At 35.1% G+C, this 20,295-nt stretch overlaps 1 protein-coding gene across 1 annotated transcript; it reads right to left on the bottom strand.

Moving 5' to 3' along the window:
* Nucleotides 1–655: 655 nt before the first annotated feature.
* On the bottom strand, nt 656–20,266 carry TUBE1 (tubulin epsilon 1). Its single transcript, XM_027088333.1, has 12 exons — nt 20,147–20,266; nt 19,979–20,052; nt 19,295–19,347; nt 16,754–16,811; nt 13,021–13,136; nt 10,320–10,441; nt 6,915–7,102; nt 6,521–6,696; nt 5,557–5,697; nt 2,590–2,730; nt 1,784–1,958; nt 656–1,465 (listed from the first exon to the last, which is right to left on the bottom strand). The coding sequence occupies exons 1-12, from the start codon at nt 20,169–20,171 to the stop codon at nt 1,307–1,309; spliced, it is 1,428 nt and encodes a 475-aa protein (XP_026944134.1). The 5' UTR covers nt 20,172–20,266; the 3' UTR covers nt 656–1,306.
* Nucleotides 20,267–20,295: the final 29 nt, after the last annotated feature.

Genomic DNA, 20,295 nt, shown 5'->3' with positions numbered 1-20,295 from the left:
GAGCAAGATTTTCTAGATTAAATCTTAACTAGGAATAAGACTAAGTTGTAAATATATTTATTATTTCCATTGCTCTATCCTGAATATCAGTTTACTAAGATTTCTTTTGGAAGGAAAAAATGGAACTTCTTTGGCCACTGTTGACAACTGTAATCTAAATTTTTATACCAAATACTGTAAAAAACTTAATTTCCAAGATAAAGACCAAGAGCAGTATCCTTACTCTGAAAAGGAAAGAAATTTAAAAAATAACATTAAAGAAAGCACCCAACAGATTTTTCTGGCTTGAAAATAAATTGTTGCTCAAAATTACTTCCTTAAATGATAAATCACCTATGAATTTTAAATATAAATTGTGATTAAAGATAAATTAATGTTGAAGACTAAAACTGGAGATTTATAGTAACTGGAACACTTTCACTAGACTATTAGTCATTTACTGCAAAGTTTCAAAGAGGATATCAAGCTTAGTAATGTTCTGTTTGCTTGTATAAATAGTGACAAGTGGGCCTTCTTTGGCAGTTCAGTGGTTAAGACTCCACATTCCCAATGCAAGGGGTGCAGGTCTGATCCCTGGTTGGGGAACTAAGATCCCACATGCAATGTGGCATGGCCAAAAAAAAAAAAAAAAAAAGGGACAAGCAAAACTGATAAGTAGCATGGTTTAAAAACATGGACATTTATTGTTACAAAATTAACTGGTTTGATAAAAAACCATTATATTTAAAAATAATTTAATACAAGTTAAAATAATTGTAAATTGTGATTCTTTTGAGTGCAAACAAGTGGTTACCCAAAGAAGAAATGAAACCTCAAGTTGTAATAAAATCTATTCCTGAAGTTAGTGGGTATTACATAGAAATATTTATACTGTGTTCTGCTACTCCCGTATTTACTTTTAAAGAGTTAGGAGAATTTAAACAGAATGTGAAGACATAAATTATAAATAAATATAAAAAATACATCTGTACAAGACTTACTGAAGACATGATTATCTCTGTATAAATGCCTACATATGAGACTATAAATAAAATAAAATGTTGAAGAACTCTGTTCTCTCAATTTTAGAAAACACGACTTTTTGAAAGACAGATGTTTAAAGTCAAGGCACTAGGACTTGGCTAATTTCACACAGTGGGATCATCAACAAATTGTGATTAAATGGAAACTACTCTAAAGACAAAAACTTCCCAATATGAAAAACACAAATCAGCCTTTCTGAATCACAAAAATTCTAAAATAGAAAGGTAAGGGGACAAAACATGTGAAATTAAGAAAAAGAAATTGTATCTTTGGGGTTTCTTTTTCACACAGCTACGCTTAGTCTAGGTAACTCCTCGGCAGGCATGCTTTTCGTGGCATCCAGTTGGTTATATTCCTGTATGAGTGCTGATAAAGATGACAGGGCTTCTGTGAAACAGCTTTCCTCCATCCCTTCAATTTGTAGATAGTGATGAAGATGAGCCTATAAATAAAAAAACTGAATGATCTTGACCATTTTCAGGAAATTTAATACAGACAACTATCCTATAATGTAAATATTCATATTAAAATGATAGTTCACACTCAGCTTTACAAGAGAAATGAGAACCTAAATCCTATAAACCCATGAGATTTCTCATTTGGAGTCTGAGTAAGCCTCTCCTCTTCAGTTATAATCAATACACAGATATAAGATATAGCAGGCAGGATCACACCTGATTTGTGTTACTTTAATTCTTGAGCACACATCTTAAATAGCCAAAATAAACACATATAGTTAAAAAGGTGTACTGATGATTACCCTTTTTCTGTAGAGCCTCGTGAATCTCTCTCTCAGTTCTATGAAGGTAGGCTTGACGCATGTGTTGTTTGCTAAAGCTAATAATGAATGGGAATGGCCCACAGGAGGTACTGAACACAGGCTGGTCTTCCAGCCTTCTTGATTCCAGGAGACAAACCGTAGAGCAGGTTTTAATCTGAGATGCAAAAACTCAAAGGTAAGAATTAAGGTACTAAAATATCTGCCATATTATGGCAGCCCACATTAGTTAAACTGGGACATTACTAATAGTACCATTCTAAGTGCTTAGTATATAATGTAAGTTACCTATTTTTTAATACTAGCAGTATTATGGTACAGTCTAACAGTGAACTAAGGGACATTAAATTGGCCATAATGGTGATTCAAGAAGCTAGAAACACATTCCTTAACATTAGAAATCTGGGGATGAAAAGTAATGAAGGTATTATAATTTTCCTTACTTTGTAATTCAATAGAGCAGTTTTCCTAAAAAGTAAGACTGTCAAATAGTAAAACAAACTTAGAAGCAGTGTAGTGGTAGTAGCGGTGGTAATAAAAACAATAATAGCTAAATTTCCTGAACATTTTCAGAAAATAACATCATTTAATGTGCATAACATAATTAACATAAATAACAACTCTGTACTATTATTATTCTTATTCTACATTTGAGGAAAATAGGCTCAGAGAGGCTAAGTAGCTTGCTCAAAGTCACACTTCAATTAAGTTCACAGTGCTACTTAACTACATGCTACACTGTTACAAACAGTACACATAACATTATCTTGAAAAATATAAAATTGAACCTTTCAATATTTCTGCGAAGATCAGAAATCTGTACATTTCCTCTAACCATGAGGGCACAGGCGAGGTAGAGACTATGTTTGGGGTCAGCTCGAATTAGCTGGTGATCTTTACTGAAGGCATCTGAAAACATCTGATCCAACCTAAAACAATGAGACAGTCACTGTTTATACAAAATACTGTACTACATCTTTCTTCTATGTGTAACTATAAAATGAAAAGACAGTCATCTACAGGTAAATAAACTTCACACACAAATATATTCTGAATCTCAGCTATCATTTCCTCAAAGCAATCTGGATAAATATGAGAGAAAATCACGCAATATTTTTTTTTAGGGGGAATAAAAAGCTTCTGCAATGTATTTTATATATACCTGATTTCAGGTAGCTACAAAATATTGACTACATCATTAGTGAGCTCTATGTACTACTAATTTCTAAAAATTGTGTCATTTTTACTTAGTTCAGTATGCTTATCTACTTCGTAGTATCAGAACTATCAAAACTAATTAAAAACCTACTACATTAAGATTACTTTGTCTATAAAATATATAAATTACTTAGGAATAATGAGGAAGCTATCAAAGGACAATGTTAGGCTCTCCAAAAAAGACACTACTCTATACTACTATTCCTGAAAAGGGAGGCTTTTAAGTGAATAAAGTCTTTTAACTTCGTTCTTTTATCATTCCTCTAAAGAGAGGAAGATAAAAGTGACCGATGAAGTTTACATCTAATAATACGCAGAATCCTAGGCCTTTAATATGACCCCAGTCTGGGGTCATATTAAATGCATTACACTATGCTGCCTATTCATTCAGTAGATATTTACTAAATGCCTATTATGTGCCAGACACTATTCTAGGTGCAAGAGACCCAGCAGTGAACAACAAAAATTTCCTACTCTAATGGAGCTTACATTCTATCCTGATTCTTCTACAGTAAGAAGGATAGAGGACTCTCTTAGTGGATGGTGAGCTTTGGGGAATTCATGAATCCTCTACTGTGCTCAAAATTTTGGTGTGTATGTGCTTTTGGGCATTTTTATGAAGTCAAGGAAACCCAGAAAAGGTTAAGAACCACTATACAACAAGTAGGCACACTCATTCTTTTGTCAAAAAAAATATAAAAACTAGCAAGGAGCTATTTATAGTTATTGGGATATTTCTCTTTACATTACAAACAAGGAATTTAATATACACACGCTAATATGTGCTTTGTCATTTTCATTGATAAAAATGGACTAGATGACGTTTATTAATAAGCACATCCAAAAACCATTCTCAGTTGTTTGTAAACTACTAATAAGAAATTAAAGTCTTAAAACTATGCCTTTTAGTAGTACAATTTAAAAACAATTTATTATTTGCTCAAGGATAAACGTGTCCATATGTGGATATGGCAGCCTTTGAAATACCTATAGTACAGAAGCAAAAAGAAAATAAAAAAGGAAAACCCCCACAAAGCTAGAAAGAACACTGTGATAAGTTCCTTAAGAGTCTAACATTGTTAAGGTTCCTTACAGAACAAACCTGCAACAAGCTATAAATATATAAACATTTTAAATGCTGACACCATTATTTTTATCAAAATATACCAAGCACGGGACTTCCCTGGCGGCACCGTGCTTAAGACTCTGCGCATCCAATGCAGGGGGACTGGGTTCAATCCCTGCTCGGGGAACTAAATGCCATATGCATGCTGCAACTAAGAATTCGCATGCCACAACTAAGGAGCTGGTAAGCTGCAACTAAGGAGCCCACCTGCCACAACTAAGACCCAGCACAACCAAAAAGAAAAAAAAATATGTACACACACACACACCCCAAGCAGGATTATGCTGAATTTAATTAGAAATTACATGTTTTTATTTTTTTAAGGAGTAACTTTAAATGTCTGGATAATCACTACTGTACAATAAATAGTTTAGCACCAATTTACATTCTATGTGTCCACATTAAAGGTGTACCTTTTACTAAATATACTCATTTTTAATATGCTGGGCTGATAATAAAAGCAATCATTTAATGATTGATTCCCATGTTCAATAAACTATGCAAGTCGCTTAACTTGTTAAGCTCATCAGCATCCCACGAAGAAAGAGACCGCACCTATTAGTTGGCATAGTCAGTTATTTACTTGCTCAAATAGAAGTTAATCAGTATTACTGTGACATTCCCACAGTATAGAATTATGTTGCCAAAATTTAAACTATTAAAAAGATCTGTAATCTAGTTTTTACTTTGTCATTTACATAATTTCCTCTAGCAGAGTTTGACAAGACCTTTTCCCTCAGTCAACTGTGAATGTCAGTGTGACCTTTTCAAGCTCATCATCATTGTATATGATAAGAGTATGTTTCAACTACATTTTTGTTAAGTAAATTGATGTAAGTTTTATGCTTAAAAATGACACAGTTATAAAACAAGGTGTTCTGGAAGTGATACATAATAGCTATAATAGAGTAATATCTGTAAACCCTCTATGGTGCTAGACTGGGGTAAGAGCTTTAAAAGATACTCTTATTTAATATACCAACAAGCTTATGAGGTAGGTACTCTGACTCATTTTTAAAGATGAGAAAAACTAAAAGTTCGTCACCTGCCCAAGGTTCTGTAGCTAGTAAATGATAGAATTAGCATTCATATTTAAGTACATCAGACTTCAAAGCCTTTAAATCTTTTTCAATAAAAATTATATCTTTATTAATTTTCATAAGCTTAAAAATTTCGTTATTAGATTTAATTTCAAATAGTTTAATACTGACATTTTTAAACAATGACTTCTAAACAAGGAAGCATTCACTTAATGGAAAAATGGCTGTCATCACCTATATTTTATATAATTCTCACAAAGAAAATGGTATGAAGAAATAACTAGTTATTATAAACTTTTCTCTTAAAAATGTGTTTGCTTTTAAAGTAATTTGAGCCCTCAAGTAATTGGAATAAAGTTACTACATCTTACCTTCGAGAAGGAATGTTAACATCTGCCAGTGTATACAGAGGTGTTAGGCTTGACACAAGATAATGCAGTTGAGGAAAAGGAACTAAATTCATGCTGATTTCATTAAGGTCCATATTAAGGGATCCTTCAAACCTTGCAGAGCTAAAAAATTAACATTAAAGCATGAAAAATATTTAACTTAATGTAGCTTGATTTAGTCAGCAGGCACTTTCCTACATCCTTTCGTACGCTGTACTTCATTAGAGAATAGATGCTCTTTTTTTTCTGTATTAGTGAAATTTAGTATCATGAACATCGTGTATAAAGATAATCAAAATATAACATAACATCTACAGCAATTCTTATTTCAGGATTATCTGAAGTGTAACCACTCTACTACAGTTGCTAATTACCTACATAAAAATCTTACTTAAAACAGACTTTAGATTTAATTAAATACATACAGTTCAACAGTTATTTAATTATTCTATAAACCTTACTAAATTCCCCTGGGATTTGCTTACATGCTCTACAATTTGGAATATAATAATGCCAAAGCAATTTTTTAGATCAAAGTCGAAGAAATATTTTGGACCAGCTAATAAAGAGGTATAGATTAGCTGGTTTAAAAGGTTAAGACATTTCGCAGCAAAAAAAAAACAAACAAAACAACCAAGTTTGTTTTTGTCTAACCAAGTGTTTCTCAAGTGTATCTCCTTCAAAACCCTTTACCATTTAACATCTGTTAATATTCCATGGAACGTACCTGGGGAAAACAAAATGCTCCTCTGGAGTCAGAGAAAATAAAATTCTGGCCTATTACTCCAAGATGTGAAAACACTAGACAAACTAAAATTTTTATTTTAAATAAAGTTTTTAAAAAAGCTTCTACAACTCAGAATAACTAAAAAATGCTACTGCAAAACATTATCAAAAGCAAGGGAAATTTTTAAACTGCCCTTAAGTACACTGTCAAACGGATTACCTTGTTAGGTTGAGCAGCAAATTTGCCACAATATTGTTCATTGCATCAAATGGTTTCTCCTGCCGCTTTTTAAAAGCTCCAGCACTTGAAGTAACCAGACTCTTTGGCTTTATAGCTGTACCCAACTTTCCAGAATTCACCATGAGGTCAATTTTGCTAATGATGTCAAATAAAGACTTTTAAGGGAAAAATATTGGGAGAGAAGCAATTAAGAAGAGAGGACATAAATGACATTCTACCAGGAAGAAAAAGACCAAAAAAAGCAATTTAAACTTATTTTTTCTCTTAGATGGGAAGGCTGAAAAGTGAAGAGACTGTTTCACGTACACACATAAGCATAACACAGGACTGAATGTATACATAGTATGTCCATAAATTCAATGCCATTTCTTACTTGGTTGTCAATGGGCAACACACAGTCTGCATGCTCGTTAAGTTCCTTCATTGCCAACATGCTATTATAAGGCGAGGTTATGACATCATCTTCACCAGAAGGATAAATTGAAGTCACGAATCTGTATACTTCTGGGAATTCATCCTCAAGCACCTTTAAAAGAAATGTGCCAAGTCCAGATCCTGTTCCTGAAGATTAAGATTTCAAAAAGAAAACAGCATAAATGGTTCAGAATATAACGGAATTCTGTTTTTGTGTTAAAAACCTATGTATTAAAGACATACAATTTTCAACTTATTCCTGTGATTATATATTAACTAATTAATTTCAGATAAAGAAATGAAGACAATATAGGTAGTGAGACTTAAAGTCATGAATTCAACCTCTGGGTCTGACTGTGATGATGAGAGGCCTTTCTATGTTTTACACTTTTTTACATTCAAGTTATATCTCTATGATGTCAAAAGAACTGACTGAAGAGTAAAAAATGCAACTAAGACAGTATTTAGTCTACACTTGATGTTAAGCAACTTAAGAAAAAACAAACTATCTTGACATCTTTAGTGCAGCACCTATATAATCTTAATGATGAACACTATCATGACATTAAGCAACTTAAATGCTGAGTTAAAATTTAAAGTTAAGCATGACCAACTTGAATTTACAAAAGTTTCAAAGAGGAAACTTTTTTACTATCTATCTAAAAGCAGAAACTCTAAGAACTTCATTAAGGTAATTTTCTGACACACAGAGTTACATATATATAAATTCAGATATTTTTAAGAACTAAAAGAAAACTGGAATCCTTTACCCTGGTGCTTTTCAAACTATGGCTTGTGAACCATCAGTGGGCTATGAAACTAATTTATAAGGTTAGGACCAGTATTTTCTTTTCTTAAATGAAACGCAGAAATATTAGTATGTCACATATAGTGTGGGTAAATAATCTTTTGTTTTAGTTTGTGTATGTTTGTGTGTGTGTTGGTTTGTAATGTAAAATGTATTTCTTGCTGTCCAGATGAGAAAAAGTTTATAAGCCAATAATGCTCTAACCCCATTTGGATAAATATTAAAAGGCTACGATGACGGGTTCATGCCCCGGTCTGGGAAGATCCCACATGCCACGGAGTGGCTAGGCCCGTGAGCCACGGCCGCTGAGCCTGCACGTCCGGAGCCTGTGCTCTGCAACGGGAGAGGCCACAACAGTGAGAGGCCCGCATACCGCAAAAAAAAAAGGCTATGATGTTAAAAATATTAGATGAAAGTGAGGGAGATTTTTTGGGTTAATCTTTAATGAGGACTTTCTAAGCATTATAAAAAACCAGAGCCATTATAGAAGATAGTTTTGATTCCATTAAAAATAAACAAAACTCCCCCCTCTCTATATATATGTATATATAAAAACAAACAAAATAAAAAGGCAAACTAAGAAAAAATCTTCAAACATGATGGAGGACTAAATTTCTTTAATAAAGAGGGTCACAAATCAACAACAAAATAATACGAATAATGCAATGGAAAAATGAGCAAAGGATATAAATTGTAACTCAAAATAAATCAAATGGCAAATAGATGTAAAGACGCTCAACCTTTTCTCTAATTAAAAAATGCAAATTAAAGCAATATAATTTTGAACATATTGTATTAGACAGATTTTGTCTCATAATACTCAGCGTTGGTGACAGTGTGCGGAAATAAACTCTTATACATTGCTGCTAATCATACGGATTGATGCAATAATGTAGGAAGGTTATTTAGTAATATCAACCAAAACTTAAAATGTACATATTCTTTGGTTCCACTTTCCTTTCTAGGAATACTGCCTACAGCTATTGTGGCACAAATGAACAAAGATATAGGTACCAGATGTTCGCTGGGGATTTTATGTAGTAGCTAAAAACCATAAATAACTTGACATCCATCAATGAGGAACTGACTTTAAAAATTATTACATATTCTCACAATTGGACAGAGCTGATGAAAGATGTTCAGGAAAGATTTAAAGTGAAAACATTACAGGGTAGTATGTATTTCATGATCTTGTTTATGTAAAAACACACAATGGGCACAGGAAATATCTGGAAGGACAGACACTGGCAAACTTGATAATCTGTGAGGAGAGAGATTAGGGATTAGATGTGGGAAAAGACTTCATTTTTAGCCTTCAATATTATTTAAAGTATTTTTGCCATTTTCAGTGAATTATAAATAAAGTACAGTCTACTGAGATTCTGAGTAATAGAGGGATACCAAAAAAAAGCACCATAATGAACTATAAATCAAATTGGTTTTTTTTGAAAACTTACTCAAAATCTGCAGGTTAATTATACCAGTATAAAGAAAATTAGTTTTTTTTTTTTTTTTTTAGCGGTACGCGGCCTCTCACTGTTGTGGCCTCTCCCGTTGCGGAGCACAGGCTCCGGATGCGCAGGCTCAGCGGCCATGGCTCACAGGCCTAGCCGCTCTGCGCCATGTGGGATCTTCCCGGACCGGAGCACGAACCCGCGTCCCCTGCATTGGCAGGCGGACTCTCAACCACTGTGCCACCAGGGAAGCCCTGAAAATTAGCTTCTTAATTTAATGATTATGATGGTCTTCTAAAGGCATGGTTACATAGCAATTTTAACTTTAATTTTCAAATGCTATCATACTGAATAACAGATATGTATAAGAAAGTCAACTGTACATAACCTGCTGAATATAAAAATCTTAATCTCAGCTTGGAGGAAAAAAGCATGGCAAAGTTTTCTTTTAAAATAGGCTAATTTTCTTTTGAAATTATCAAATTATGATCTGTTTCTACTTCATGGAACAGGGGAACAAAATACTTCACTTGCAAGGTACAGGCTTCGCTGGGAAAGAAAGCAATGCAGATCATTTATTCTAGGTCAAGGTGATTAATTACCATGTAAGGAATGATTTAAGGGAGTTGACTAAGAGGATTTCTTTTACTTATTTCTCTTATTGGACACAAGAAAGGATTGAAGGTAGTTAAAGAAAGGGTACTGATATTCTTTTGCAAACGTATCTATGAATATGCCACAAATACTTAGTTCTAGTCAGCATATGAAACTGCATAAGCAAGCTCTCAGGAGAAAGGCAGCATTACCAAAAAGCTTATATTGAAATCTACCTTCTACTAAAGATAAAAGAAAAAAGTTTTTCAGATTCATTTCTACTGACTCTTTAAAAGGGTTTAAATTTTTTAAAAAATGGTCAGAGTGACACAATTTGACAAAAATTTAAGATAAAAAGCTGTTATGTACATACATTCATAAACATACTCTTAATTCTTAATAGTTCTATATTTATTAAGCAAAGGTCTGAAAACAAGACTTATGTTGGCAAAATGAATTCTCACTTGCATTTTCACATTGTTATAGACAAATGAATAAATAATTTTACCTCCTCCCATGGAATGTATTATAAAAAAACACTGCAAACAATCACAGTGCTCTGCTGACTTTCTGAGTTTCTCTAGAATCTGTTCCTGATAAAGACTGCCAAACACTTTGTGACCCACAGCCCTGGAAAAAAGAATATAGATTAAAAAAAAAATCCTTGCATTTATTATTTCAAGATTTTATTATTTCTCAACTAAATGAAAAGACTACAGATAAGCTTCAAAAAGTATTTTTACTGTAGTAAGTAAATTTTATTCCTGTTTAACATCAATAAATCATATTATGATATCTCAAGGATATAGGAAGATAATTTAACAAATATATATACCTATAATCCTCAAATATCCTGATAAAACAGTTCATTATCAATGGATATTAAACTATGTTTTTGTTTTTTTTTTTGTGGTACACGGGCCTCTCACGGCTGTGGCCTCTCCCGTTGCGGAGCACAGGCTCCAGACATGCAGGCTCAGCGGCCATGGCTCACGGGCCCAGCCGCTCCGCGGAACGTGGGATCTCCCCGGACCGGGGCACGAACCTGTGTCCCCTGCATCGGCAGGCGGACTCTCCACCATTGTGCCACCAGGGAAGCCCTAAACTATGGTTTTTAAAATTTATCTGCTCTTAAGGTATAATTACGACAAAACAAGGTTTTAGTTAAGTTTTTTCTCATCTTCATTGAAAGTAAACTGATTGCACTTTCATGTATTAAAAAGCAGAATGTGGTCAACTAGAAAGACATAAAAGTAAAAAATTTTAAACTGACCTACTTTGGTTTAAAACATGAAAAAAATATTGGTCATATCATGTTATTACTAGATGAAATGCCACACAGTAGAAAACTGATATTCATGAGGTTCTGCAAGCCTTTTTGGTTGCCCAAATTTGCAAGTATTATTATGATGAATTGAAATGTAAGAACGATTTCCATACAACATGTAGTCAGGTGTAACTCAAAAGTTGCAGAATAAGTTATACGACAATTAGAGAAAGCTGGTTGGATGGTGGACACACTTATTTTAGTGACTGGTTCTCCCCAAATAAGTCTCTCAGAACACAAGACTCAAATTCATGCTTTAGTAAAATTACACAGTATTACACATTATAAACCTGAGGGACTAACTGCAAATAATTTAAATAACAAATATTAGACTGGCAAACAAGAACCTACTTACTTTTTAAAAAACAGCAAAACCAGTGTCAATGTAAATTTTAAAATGATCACTGTTGGAGCTTTTTTCCCATTAAGGAGAAGAGACCATTATATATTTAAGGGCCAAATATAGCCTCAGACTGACCTTGAATGCTGGGACACTGGTCTGGCTTGCATCTCTATCAATTCTATTAAATCTGACTGATGGGAAAACTTTGACTGAGTCGAATACTATAGGTAAGAGAACAGTTTATAAAAATACTTACAACTTTTAAATTGATACAGCCACTATGGAGAACAGTATGGAGGTTCCTTAAAAAACTAAAACTAGAACTACCATATGACCCAGCAATCCCACTACTGGGCATATACCCTGAGAAAACCATAATTCAAAAAGACTCATGTACCACAATGTTCACTGCAGCACTATTTACAATAGCTAGGACATGGAAGCAACCTAAGTGTCCATCAACAGATGAATGGATAAAGAAGATGTGGCACATATATACAATGGAATATTACTCAGCCATAAAAAGAAACAAAATTGAGTTATTTGTAGTGAGGTGGATGGACCAATAGTCTCTCATACAGAGTGAAGTAAGGTTCTGAGGAACCTAGGGGCAGGACAGGAATAAAGATGCAGATGTAGAGAATGGACTTGAGGACACGGGGAGGGGGAAGGGTAAGCTGGGACAAAGTGAGAGAGTGGCATGGACATACATACACTACCAAATGTAAAACAGCTAGCTAGTGGGAAGCAGCTGCATAGCACAGGGAGATCAGCTCGGTGCTCTGTGACCACCTAGAGGGGTGGGATAGGGAGGGTGGGAGGGAGATGCAAGAGGGAGGAGATATGGGGATATATGTATACGTATAGCTGATTCACTCTGTTACACAGGAGAAACACAACAACGTAAAGCAATTATATTCCAATAAAGATGTTAAAAAGAAAAAGGTAAGGGTTTTCATATACAAATTAGTATGCTAGCCACATTGTTCCGTGCCTTAATACTTCTGATTTTTAAAATGTTAGAAAATTTCCATACAGATATGTTACATTTTATAAGAGTTGCATGATTTTCCATTGTATGGATATACTATAATTGATTTAAACAAGCCCCTGTTGAGTACTATCTGATGTTAAAAACAATGTTTCAGTGAACAACCTTTCATTTGTATCTTTATGGACAAGTAAAGAATTCTATAGAATATATAAATGTGGAACTACATATCAAAAAAATAAATACAACTTTTGTCACTACTTAGCAGTTATGCAAGAATCAAATTACAATGAGAAATTTAGTAAATCAATTTTTCATGATTCATCTTTTTCTTAAAAAAAAAAAAGAGAAACAACTAGGATACAGATGGCTTCCAAGCATTGTGAACACCATCATCTATCAAGGAAAAGATGATGGGCTGAAAGGCCTAGAGTTAGGTATGGCAAGTTGTATCTTGCTTCATGTCAGCAGGACCTATCAGAATAAAGGAAAGATTCCTCTTTTTTTTTTCAGATGACATTTAATTTTTACATCCAGCATATTCTCACCAATTATTCCCTGAGCCAGAAATATCAGTGATGAGCTGCTTACTATCAAATACATCTCTCAATGGTCCCTGAAGAATTTCATTTACTACCCCTTCCTCCATGTCAATCAAGACAGCCTGAGAAAGACAAATAAAATGTAATTAGCATATTTTTCTTTAGTCACTCTGTAAATAAAAAGAATTTTTGAAGTTGCATTGTTCTTTTTATAGTTTAAGTTTGATCAAATCTTTGACCCTCTTTGTGGAGTCTGTTATAAAACTTAAAAAATAATTTCACTCTGCTCCAAAGGTGGAATCCAATGAGAAGATGGATTCTAAATTCTTACCCTAAGAATAAGAAGTAAAAAAAGGAACTGAATAATTCTGATTTTCTAACAATTCTTTTATTTATGTGCTTATGTGACTATAAATTTCTTGAGAACAAGGTCTCAGAAGTTTAGAAGGTAACCTTAACCAGAAACAATTCTCAATAAATGTAGGGTTCATTAATGTATTTGGTCACTAGGAATAACCATGCTGCTCTTTATGAATCACAGCCGAAAACTGTCCAAATCAAATCAGTAAACTACTATTACGTGCAAAGCCAAGGCACTGGATAGATGTCAAAGATGACAAGTGTCCCTTCCCCTAAGTAACTCGCAATCTAAATTCACAAACTCACTAAATATCACAAACTTTATTGACATGGGAGATAACCTCTATTACTAAGAAGAAAATGAGAAAATAAAACATAAAATTAGCTATGGAAAGAAAAATAGAAAAGACTGGATGGAAATACAGCAAAATGTAAGCAGAGATAGCTTGGCAGTAGAATTATATACCCTCTGTCCCCACTGTTTTGTACTTTACTTTCTATATTTCCTACACTGAGGAAGAAGAATGAAAGAGTAAAATAGAGTTAAATAAATAAAAAAGCAAAGTTGAAAAAAGTAATCTGAAATGATGTTAGGGTCCCCTTTAACCTAAGTCTTTGATTCAGAGTCACAGAGAAAGTGCTTGATTTATGGGCTTTTTCAGTGCTGGTGAGCATGTAACATTAAGCACTTACTACATGCCACGGTACATGTATCACCCCATTTAATCCTCACAATCCTATGCACAGGTACTGTAATTACTCCCAGTTTACACATGAGGAAACTGAGGCCTAGAAAAATTAAATAACTTGGCTGTGATTACCCAGCTAGGAAGTGGTAGAGCTGATTCAAACCTGGCTAGCCTGGCTGCAGAATCTTCACTCTTAACCACCAAACTCTATGCTCTATTATTTTATCAAAGGGAGACAGTCAAGTTTGACACTTACCGAGTACTGACTACAGTGGAGTCACAATTTATGCCCATTTAAATTCTGTGAATTCAATTATTTGTGTAATTAAGTATGCTACTGTAAGCTGGCAATTAAAATATTATTACACAGTACTTTAGAAATATATTTCTAATTGTATGACAGCATACCACTTTTTTTTTTTTAAACATCTTTATTGGAGTATAATTGCTTTACAATGGTGTGTTAGTTTCTGCCGTATAACAAAGTGAATCAGCTATACATATACATATATCCCCATATCCCCTCCCTCTTGCGTCTCCCTCCTACCCTCCCTATCCCATCCCTCTAGGTGGTCACAGAGCACGGAGCTGATCTCCCTGTGCTATACGGCTGCTTCCCACTAGCTATCAGTTTCACATTTGGTAGTGTATATATGTCCATGCCACTCTCTCACTTTGTCCCAGCTTACCCCTCCCCCTCCCCGTGTCCTCAAGTCCATTCTCTAGTAGGTCCACATCTTTATTCCCGTCCTGCCCCTAGGTTCTTCATGACCTTTTTTTTTTTTTAGATTCCATATATATGTGTTAGGATACGGTATTTGTTTTTCTCTGACTTACTTCACTCTGTATGACAGACTCTACGTCCATCCACCTCACTACAAATAACTCAATTTTGTTTCTTTTTATGGCTGAGTAATATCACATGTTATATCATCATGTTACAGTGGTATATTAGAAAGACTGTAAAATTCTGTTTTATAAATGTGCTCCTTTAAATACAGCATCAATATACATACACAGGATTATACAGGGTCATTTCTTGGCAATTTTAGGGATTTTCAAGGATTTTTTTGATAATATGCAATTTTTATCTTAAATGCTGACTTTAACACCCGATCAACCATGTAAGAGGGATTTCACTGTTGTATAAGATTACAAAAAAGAACAAAATTAGCTTCTACTGTCCTTGTTCCAAAATAGATTTACTGAGATGATTTGTGGAAGATTAAACATATTTAAGACATGCTTTCAATTACTTTGCAATCAGGCAAAGGAAGGGGAATACAGAATACAAACTGACATTCAAGCACCTCCTGAAGTCAGTTTTGAGGGAATCATCACTGTCATAGTCACTTAGCATTAAACCCTGACAGTCTGTAACTCTTTCAATCTTTCCTTAGTCACATAAGACCTCTGATTTGTTTTTCCATAGGAAATTAATTACAAGGAATTATTCTGGATTCCTCACTTAGTCATCCAAGATCTGGAGTCACAACTTCCAAGATTCGATGTTTATTATTTTATTCCAGAGCTACCTGGTGATAGCTTTTAGGCCCTTGAGCTTCCCCTTAATTGTAATACAGGATTTACAAAATTCTCAGTGTTTGCCTATTAACACAGTGGAGGAACCCAGCCACCAAATTATCTTTTGAAGCCTAGACTCTTCAGTGATCAGAGCCACATGACACCAAGACTACTAAGAAGAAATGGAAGAACACCTTCTAGGAAAAAAGCCAAAGGCTATAGAAACATACTGATTTATTCTCTTCCAGCAGTGTTTCCTCCATTTGCCAACTTGCTCACTGGTAGGGTGGTGGGAAAGAGCTCAGATTGGGAGTGGTCTAGGAAATGTCAATGTTTCTTTATCTCTGAGCAAGATTTGGATTGGGATGTTAGCACTCTCCAAGGCATGAACTATACCAAATGTTAATCAATTATCCTAACAGACTACAAGCACATAGTCTCTGCCCTAAATTTGTTTCCCAAGGACACTGGAGATCACAGATACAAGGCGATGGTTCCCAGATACTACAACACTACTGCTCTTTACTCTTTCAGCCGCTACTCCCGGTCTGATCCTTATCATCTCAATTACTTCCACAGCACCAAAACTGCCTTTCTTTTCTGTCGTAGTCAAACATTACTGATCAACAGTTGGAAAAAGCAGTTTGTTGCAGAGACACAATCAAAGAAGAGAAGTGTTAACTGCAATGAGATTAAGACTAAATATGGGCTATTGACTAGAAGTATTTTTGTTCAGGAGGTCTTACATGGTTATGTTATGTATTCACTAGAATGTGGTTGAATCTATGCTTTGTACTGGGAATAGTAACTCTGGTGCAAGTAAACCTTTCATCATTTTTATATGAAAATTAACCTTCATTAGAATGTATTTTAGGCTTAGAGTTAAGAAAAGCTTTTGTTATCATTTATCTAGACATATATTTCCCCTAAAACATTTAGAAAAATGCCAAATATGCAGTATTTTCACTTTAAGCACAAAATTTTCCCCCTAAAGTTTCATGGAGACACAAATGTCTGCTTAATTATATTTATATTAAATGTGGCTTAGCAAATACCTTTTTTTTATTTTGAGAAGTTAAATTAAAATTTTATTCTTATGATAGTTACGGAAGTAGAGTTATTTTAAAAACACATGCAATATAAGAATCCAAGTGTATAAGACTTACTCGTGCTTTTAAAGAACAAATTTTCCCCTTGGAAATACTGCCACCATCACCAACCACTCTGAAAGGTAAAAGATGAGAAAAGGTCATAAGATCTTCCATGCTAATAGTGCTATCAGGTAATAAAATTAACTTCCATTCACATAGTAAAACTACTTATAGGCCAAGTGAGGCAGACACAAAAGGCAACAAAGAAGCCATTCGTAATCTCCCACCTCCCAATAGGCTGAAAAAGTGAGGTACTTATTTCCCTGGCTTTCTTTGTAGTTTGGGCTGGTCATGTAATCCAGTTCTGGGTAATGAAATAAAAAGGAGATATTCTGGGAAGCTTTCTGATAAAAAGGACCAGATGCAGTTGGTCCTTTTTCCTACCTTGAACACGAATCTAGATGGGATTCCTGGCAGTGGAGGCTGTCATTTTACGGTTATGAAGTACAAAAACATGAGGACAAAAAACCAACACATGAAACAATATGACAGTATCTTGGTCTTTAGGGCATGTCTCTAAACACAGATTTCTTTGTATGTGACATAACTGGATACATCTATTGTTTAAGCCACCATTAGTGAGGCTTTCTGTTGTAGCCAGACACACATCAACTAACATACCAGTTATATACAGTTGAGTATCTAAGGCTGTTCCTAGAATTTCATGTTGAAGATAAGTCACCAAAGTAACTAAGTCTATGACTACAAACAGTGGACAAGTCAATATAGTTTACAAGACAGAATATATGAAGTGAAGCTGAATTGAGCATAGATGATGCTATAGGTCGGGGGTTGATAATCTATAATCCTCAGGCCAAGTATGACCAGCTACTTGTGAAAACGAGTTTTATTGGAACAAAGCCACACTCATTTGTTTATGTACTATCTATACCTACATTCACACTACAATGGCGGGCTCAAGGAGATGTGATATGGACTTTACGGTCTGCAAAACCTGAAATATCTACCATCTGGTCCTTTACAGGAAAGGTTTGCCAACCCCTGGTATAGGTAAATTCCTATCATGCTATTAAAAAGGTATGATAATTTCCTCAAATAAATAAGTATATACAAAGGTGTGGTCTTATTTTTGAAAAAGAATTTTTGTACTAACTTGTGGAATAGATGCTGCATGTGTTGATACTACGTTGGAAAGAAGAGCAAGATGCCAAGGCTCTTCTCCTCAAACTTGATATTGGAGAAATAAGTATGCTCTTAGGTTAAATTATAAAACGAACCAAGTAGATGAGAACAGAGTTAGGTAAAGTCACCTGATTAAGAGAGAATGGCTTCCAGCTGAATCTCAACTATGTAATATTCAATGAAAGGAGTTATTACAGAGGGAATGGAAGTACAGATTTAGTTAGAATACTACCTACAAGGAAGTATTACAAAGGCAAATTTGAGTCTCTTAATAGTATGTAGGGGAGATGATGTTCTAGTTTACAAACAAGAGGTAATCTAGTCTATGTGACAGATATCTCCATATTAATAAAGATAAATAACACCAGTCATTAAGGTAATACACCTAACTTACCTTGGTCTGATTCCATGGTCACTAAGTAACCTTTTATCACTTAGCTCTCCTGATAGATTTCCTACAGAAGAGAATGTGCTTTTGAAAGAAAATGGGTGTCTAGTCTTTTTGAGTTATAGCTCCTACTGTCCATGACTACACTGACTTTCTGCTTTGTAATTTCCTATCTGAGTTTGGTTTATCTGCCTGTACTAGAGAGCACTGGACCCATTATCAAGATGTCATCGAAGTTCCTGAGTTTGCAAGCGTGAGGGTCAGACTCTGAAATTCACTAAGGAAGTGGGGCCTAATTAGCCTTCCCAGGGAGATAACTGCCTCAAACACCCAACCAACTAATTCAAACTAGAACTGAAATCTTTATTAGATTAAAACTGGATATAAAGTATGCATTTTTCAGTTCAAGCCCGGCAGGTTTAGTTTTATTAAGCATTTTGAAAATGCATGAACTTCATGATTTAATGTTAAAAGCTTAGAAACACACCCTGAATGTCAAATTACTCTTTCAGGTAAAAGATATATACTTACATATACCCTTTATTAAGTAAACAAAACTAATCTGACAACAACTGCTCTGCTCCTTTTTAGCACATTCTATTTGTAGAGCAAATACTCCTGACCACAAGTAATATCACAGGAATGTAAACAATGTATTTTTCTTTCAAAAGTTAGCCATTATTGAATGCACTAACAAGACACTCTCAGGGAAATTTTCAGCATTCCTTTTAGTGAAACTTTACTTCAAGGTCAAGTTAAAATTAAGCACACTAAAGTTTCCTTTTATTCCTTCATATGGCTTTAAAAGGAAACCTGTTGTCCTGCTCTGCTCTGCCTAATGACATGAGAATATTAATGACAAGAGAATGACAATATGCTTTCAATAATGAGAAAAACAAACAAAAAAGCCAAACATCTTCTTTACAGTTATCAACTGCTTTTACTGTCCTCTGAAGAATTTTCTCCCAAACTGCTGACATGAAAATAATTATTAAGCTATGTGACAGACTTTAACCCCATCTTACCTGGTATCCACATTTCTAAAGAAGCTGCTTATTGCCTCATCATAAATCGCTTTCTAAAAAAAAAAAATACATTTATTAGCGCTTGATTACGTTTTGCCTCTTTCCCAAACGAAGTCCTTTTAATTTAATAATCCCACAATACTTTAAAGGCCGGCATATGGCTACAATAAGAAAAAGCAAACAATCATAAAATGGTTATACTGATTCTTCCAATCTAGAGAAGAGCAAATACCGCGAGATCTATGGATTAAGTGCAGCTGAAGGTACTGAGAAAAGGCGTCCCCACAGAACTGTAGAGCAGGTGCATCAAATGAGAGCTTTCCCTGCATTCTTGGTGATCATTTAAAAAGCTGACTGGTTAAATTAAGGAATATAATGCCACACATGGTACCTATTTTACAAAGTACTTTCACATATGCTATCTCATTGCTCCTCACAAGAACCCTGATAAAGATGCAACCCTGAGAATTAAGGAACCTTAAAACTAAGATCTCCGGCGAGTGTTCGTTTGGACTCTTGTGTCTAACGCCAACAGAAGTTTAAAAAACAGTTTGCCCTTTACCGAGAAGATCCCATACAACTTACATCGGCCAGATAAAAGCTCCCAGAGTATTAATGCTTATTTTTTGGAAGAGCCTCGGGGACAGGCGGGCATGGGGGTCTCCCGCGCGTTGGGGACGGTACCTGGTTGACTGCGGCGTGCTCCCTCAGCGCCAGGTCCCAGAAGCAGCAGCCAATCTGGTTTCCGCACTGGCCGACTGCGCCCAGGAAGGTAAGAGAATAGACATTAGGCAGCAACAGGGCCACTCGCCTCGGCGGCGACCAGGTCCCCACCCTCCCGGGGCGGCTTACCCTGTATGACCACCGACTGGGTCATGCTGCAGCGCGGCCGTCCCGCTGCATCCAGGAGCCCGCGCCGCCCTGCGTATTTCCTGCCCACCAACGGCTCTCTCCGAGGCGGCAGGGCGGCCGTAAGTCACGCTGCTGCCGCAAGTCGCTGC

This window comes from Aethalodelphis obliquidens, unplaced genomic scaffold (genome assembly GCF_003676395.1).
Source record: "Aethalodelphis obliquidens isolate GAN/ISIS:26980383/991018 unplaced genomic scaffold, ASM367639v1 scaffold3, whole genome shotgun sequence".
NCBI classification, from domain to species: Eukaryota; Metazoa; Chordata; class Mammalia; order Artiodactyla; family Delphinidae; genus Aethalodelphis; species Aethalodelphis obliquidens.
This window is presented reverse-complemented; position numbering and strand designations above follow the sequence as displayed.

What these genes read in the sequence shown, in the direction of transcription:
- TUBE1 (XM_027088333.1), bottom strand. Translation starts at nt 20,171, where the DNA reads ATGACCCAGTCGGTGGTCATACAGG. An exon ending in AGCACGCCGCAGTCAACCAG is followed by an intron (nt 19,348 to 19,978) that starts GTACCGTCCCCA and finishes TTTTTTTTTTAG; the next exon opens with AAAGCGATTTATGATGAGGC. An exon ending in GTTAACATTCCTTCTCGAAG is followed by an intron (nt 2,731 to 5,556) that starts GTAAGATGTAGT and finishes TCATTGTTTTAG; the next exon opens with GTTGGATCAGATGTTTTCAG.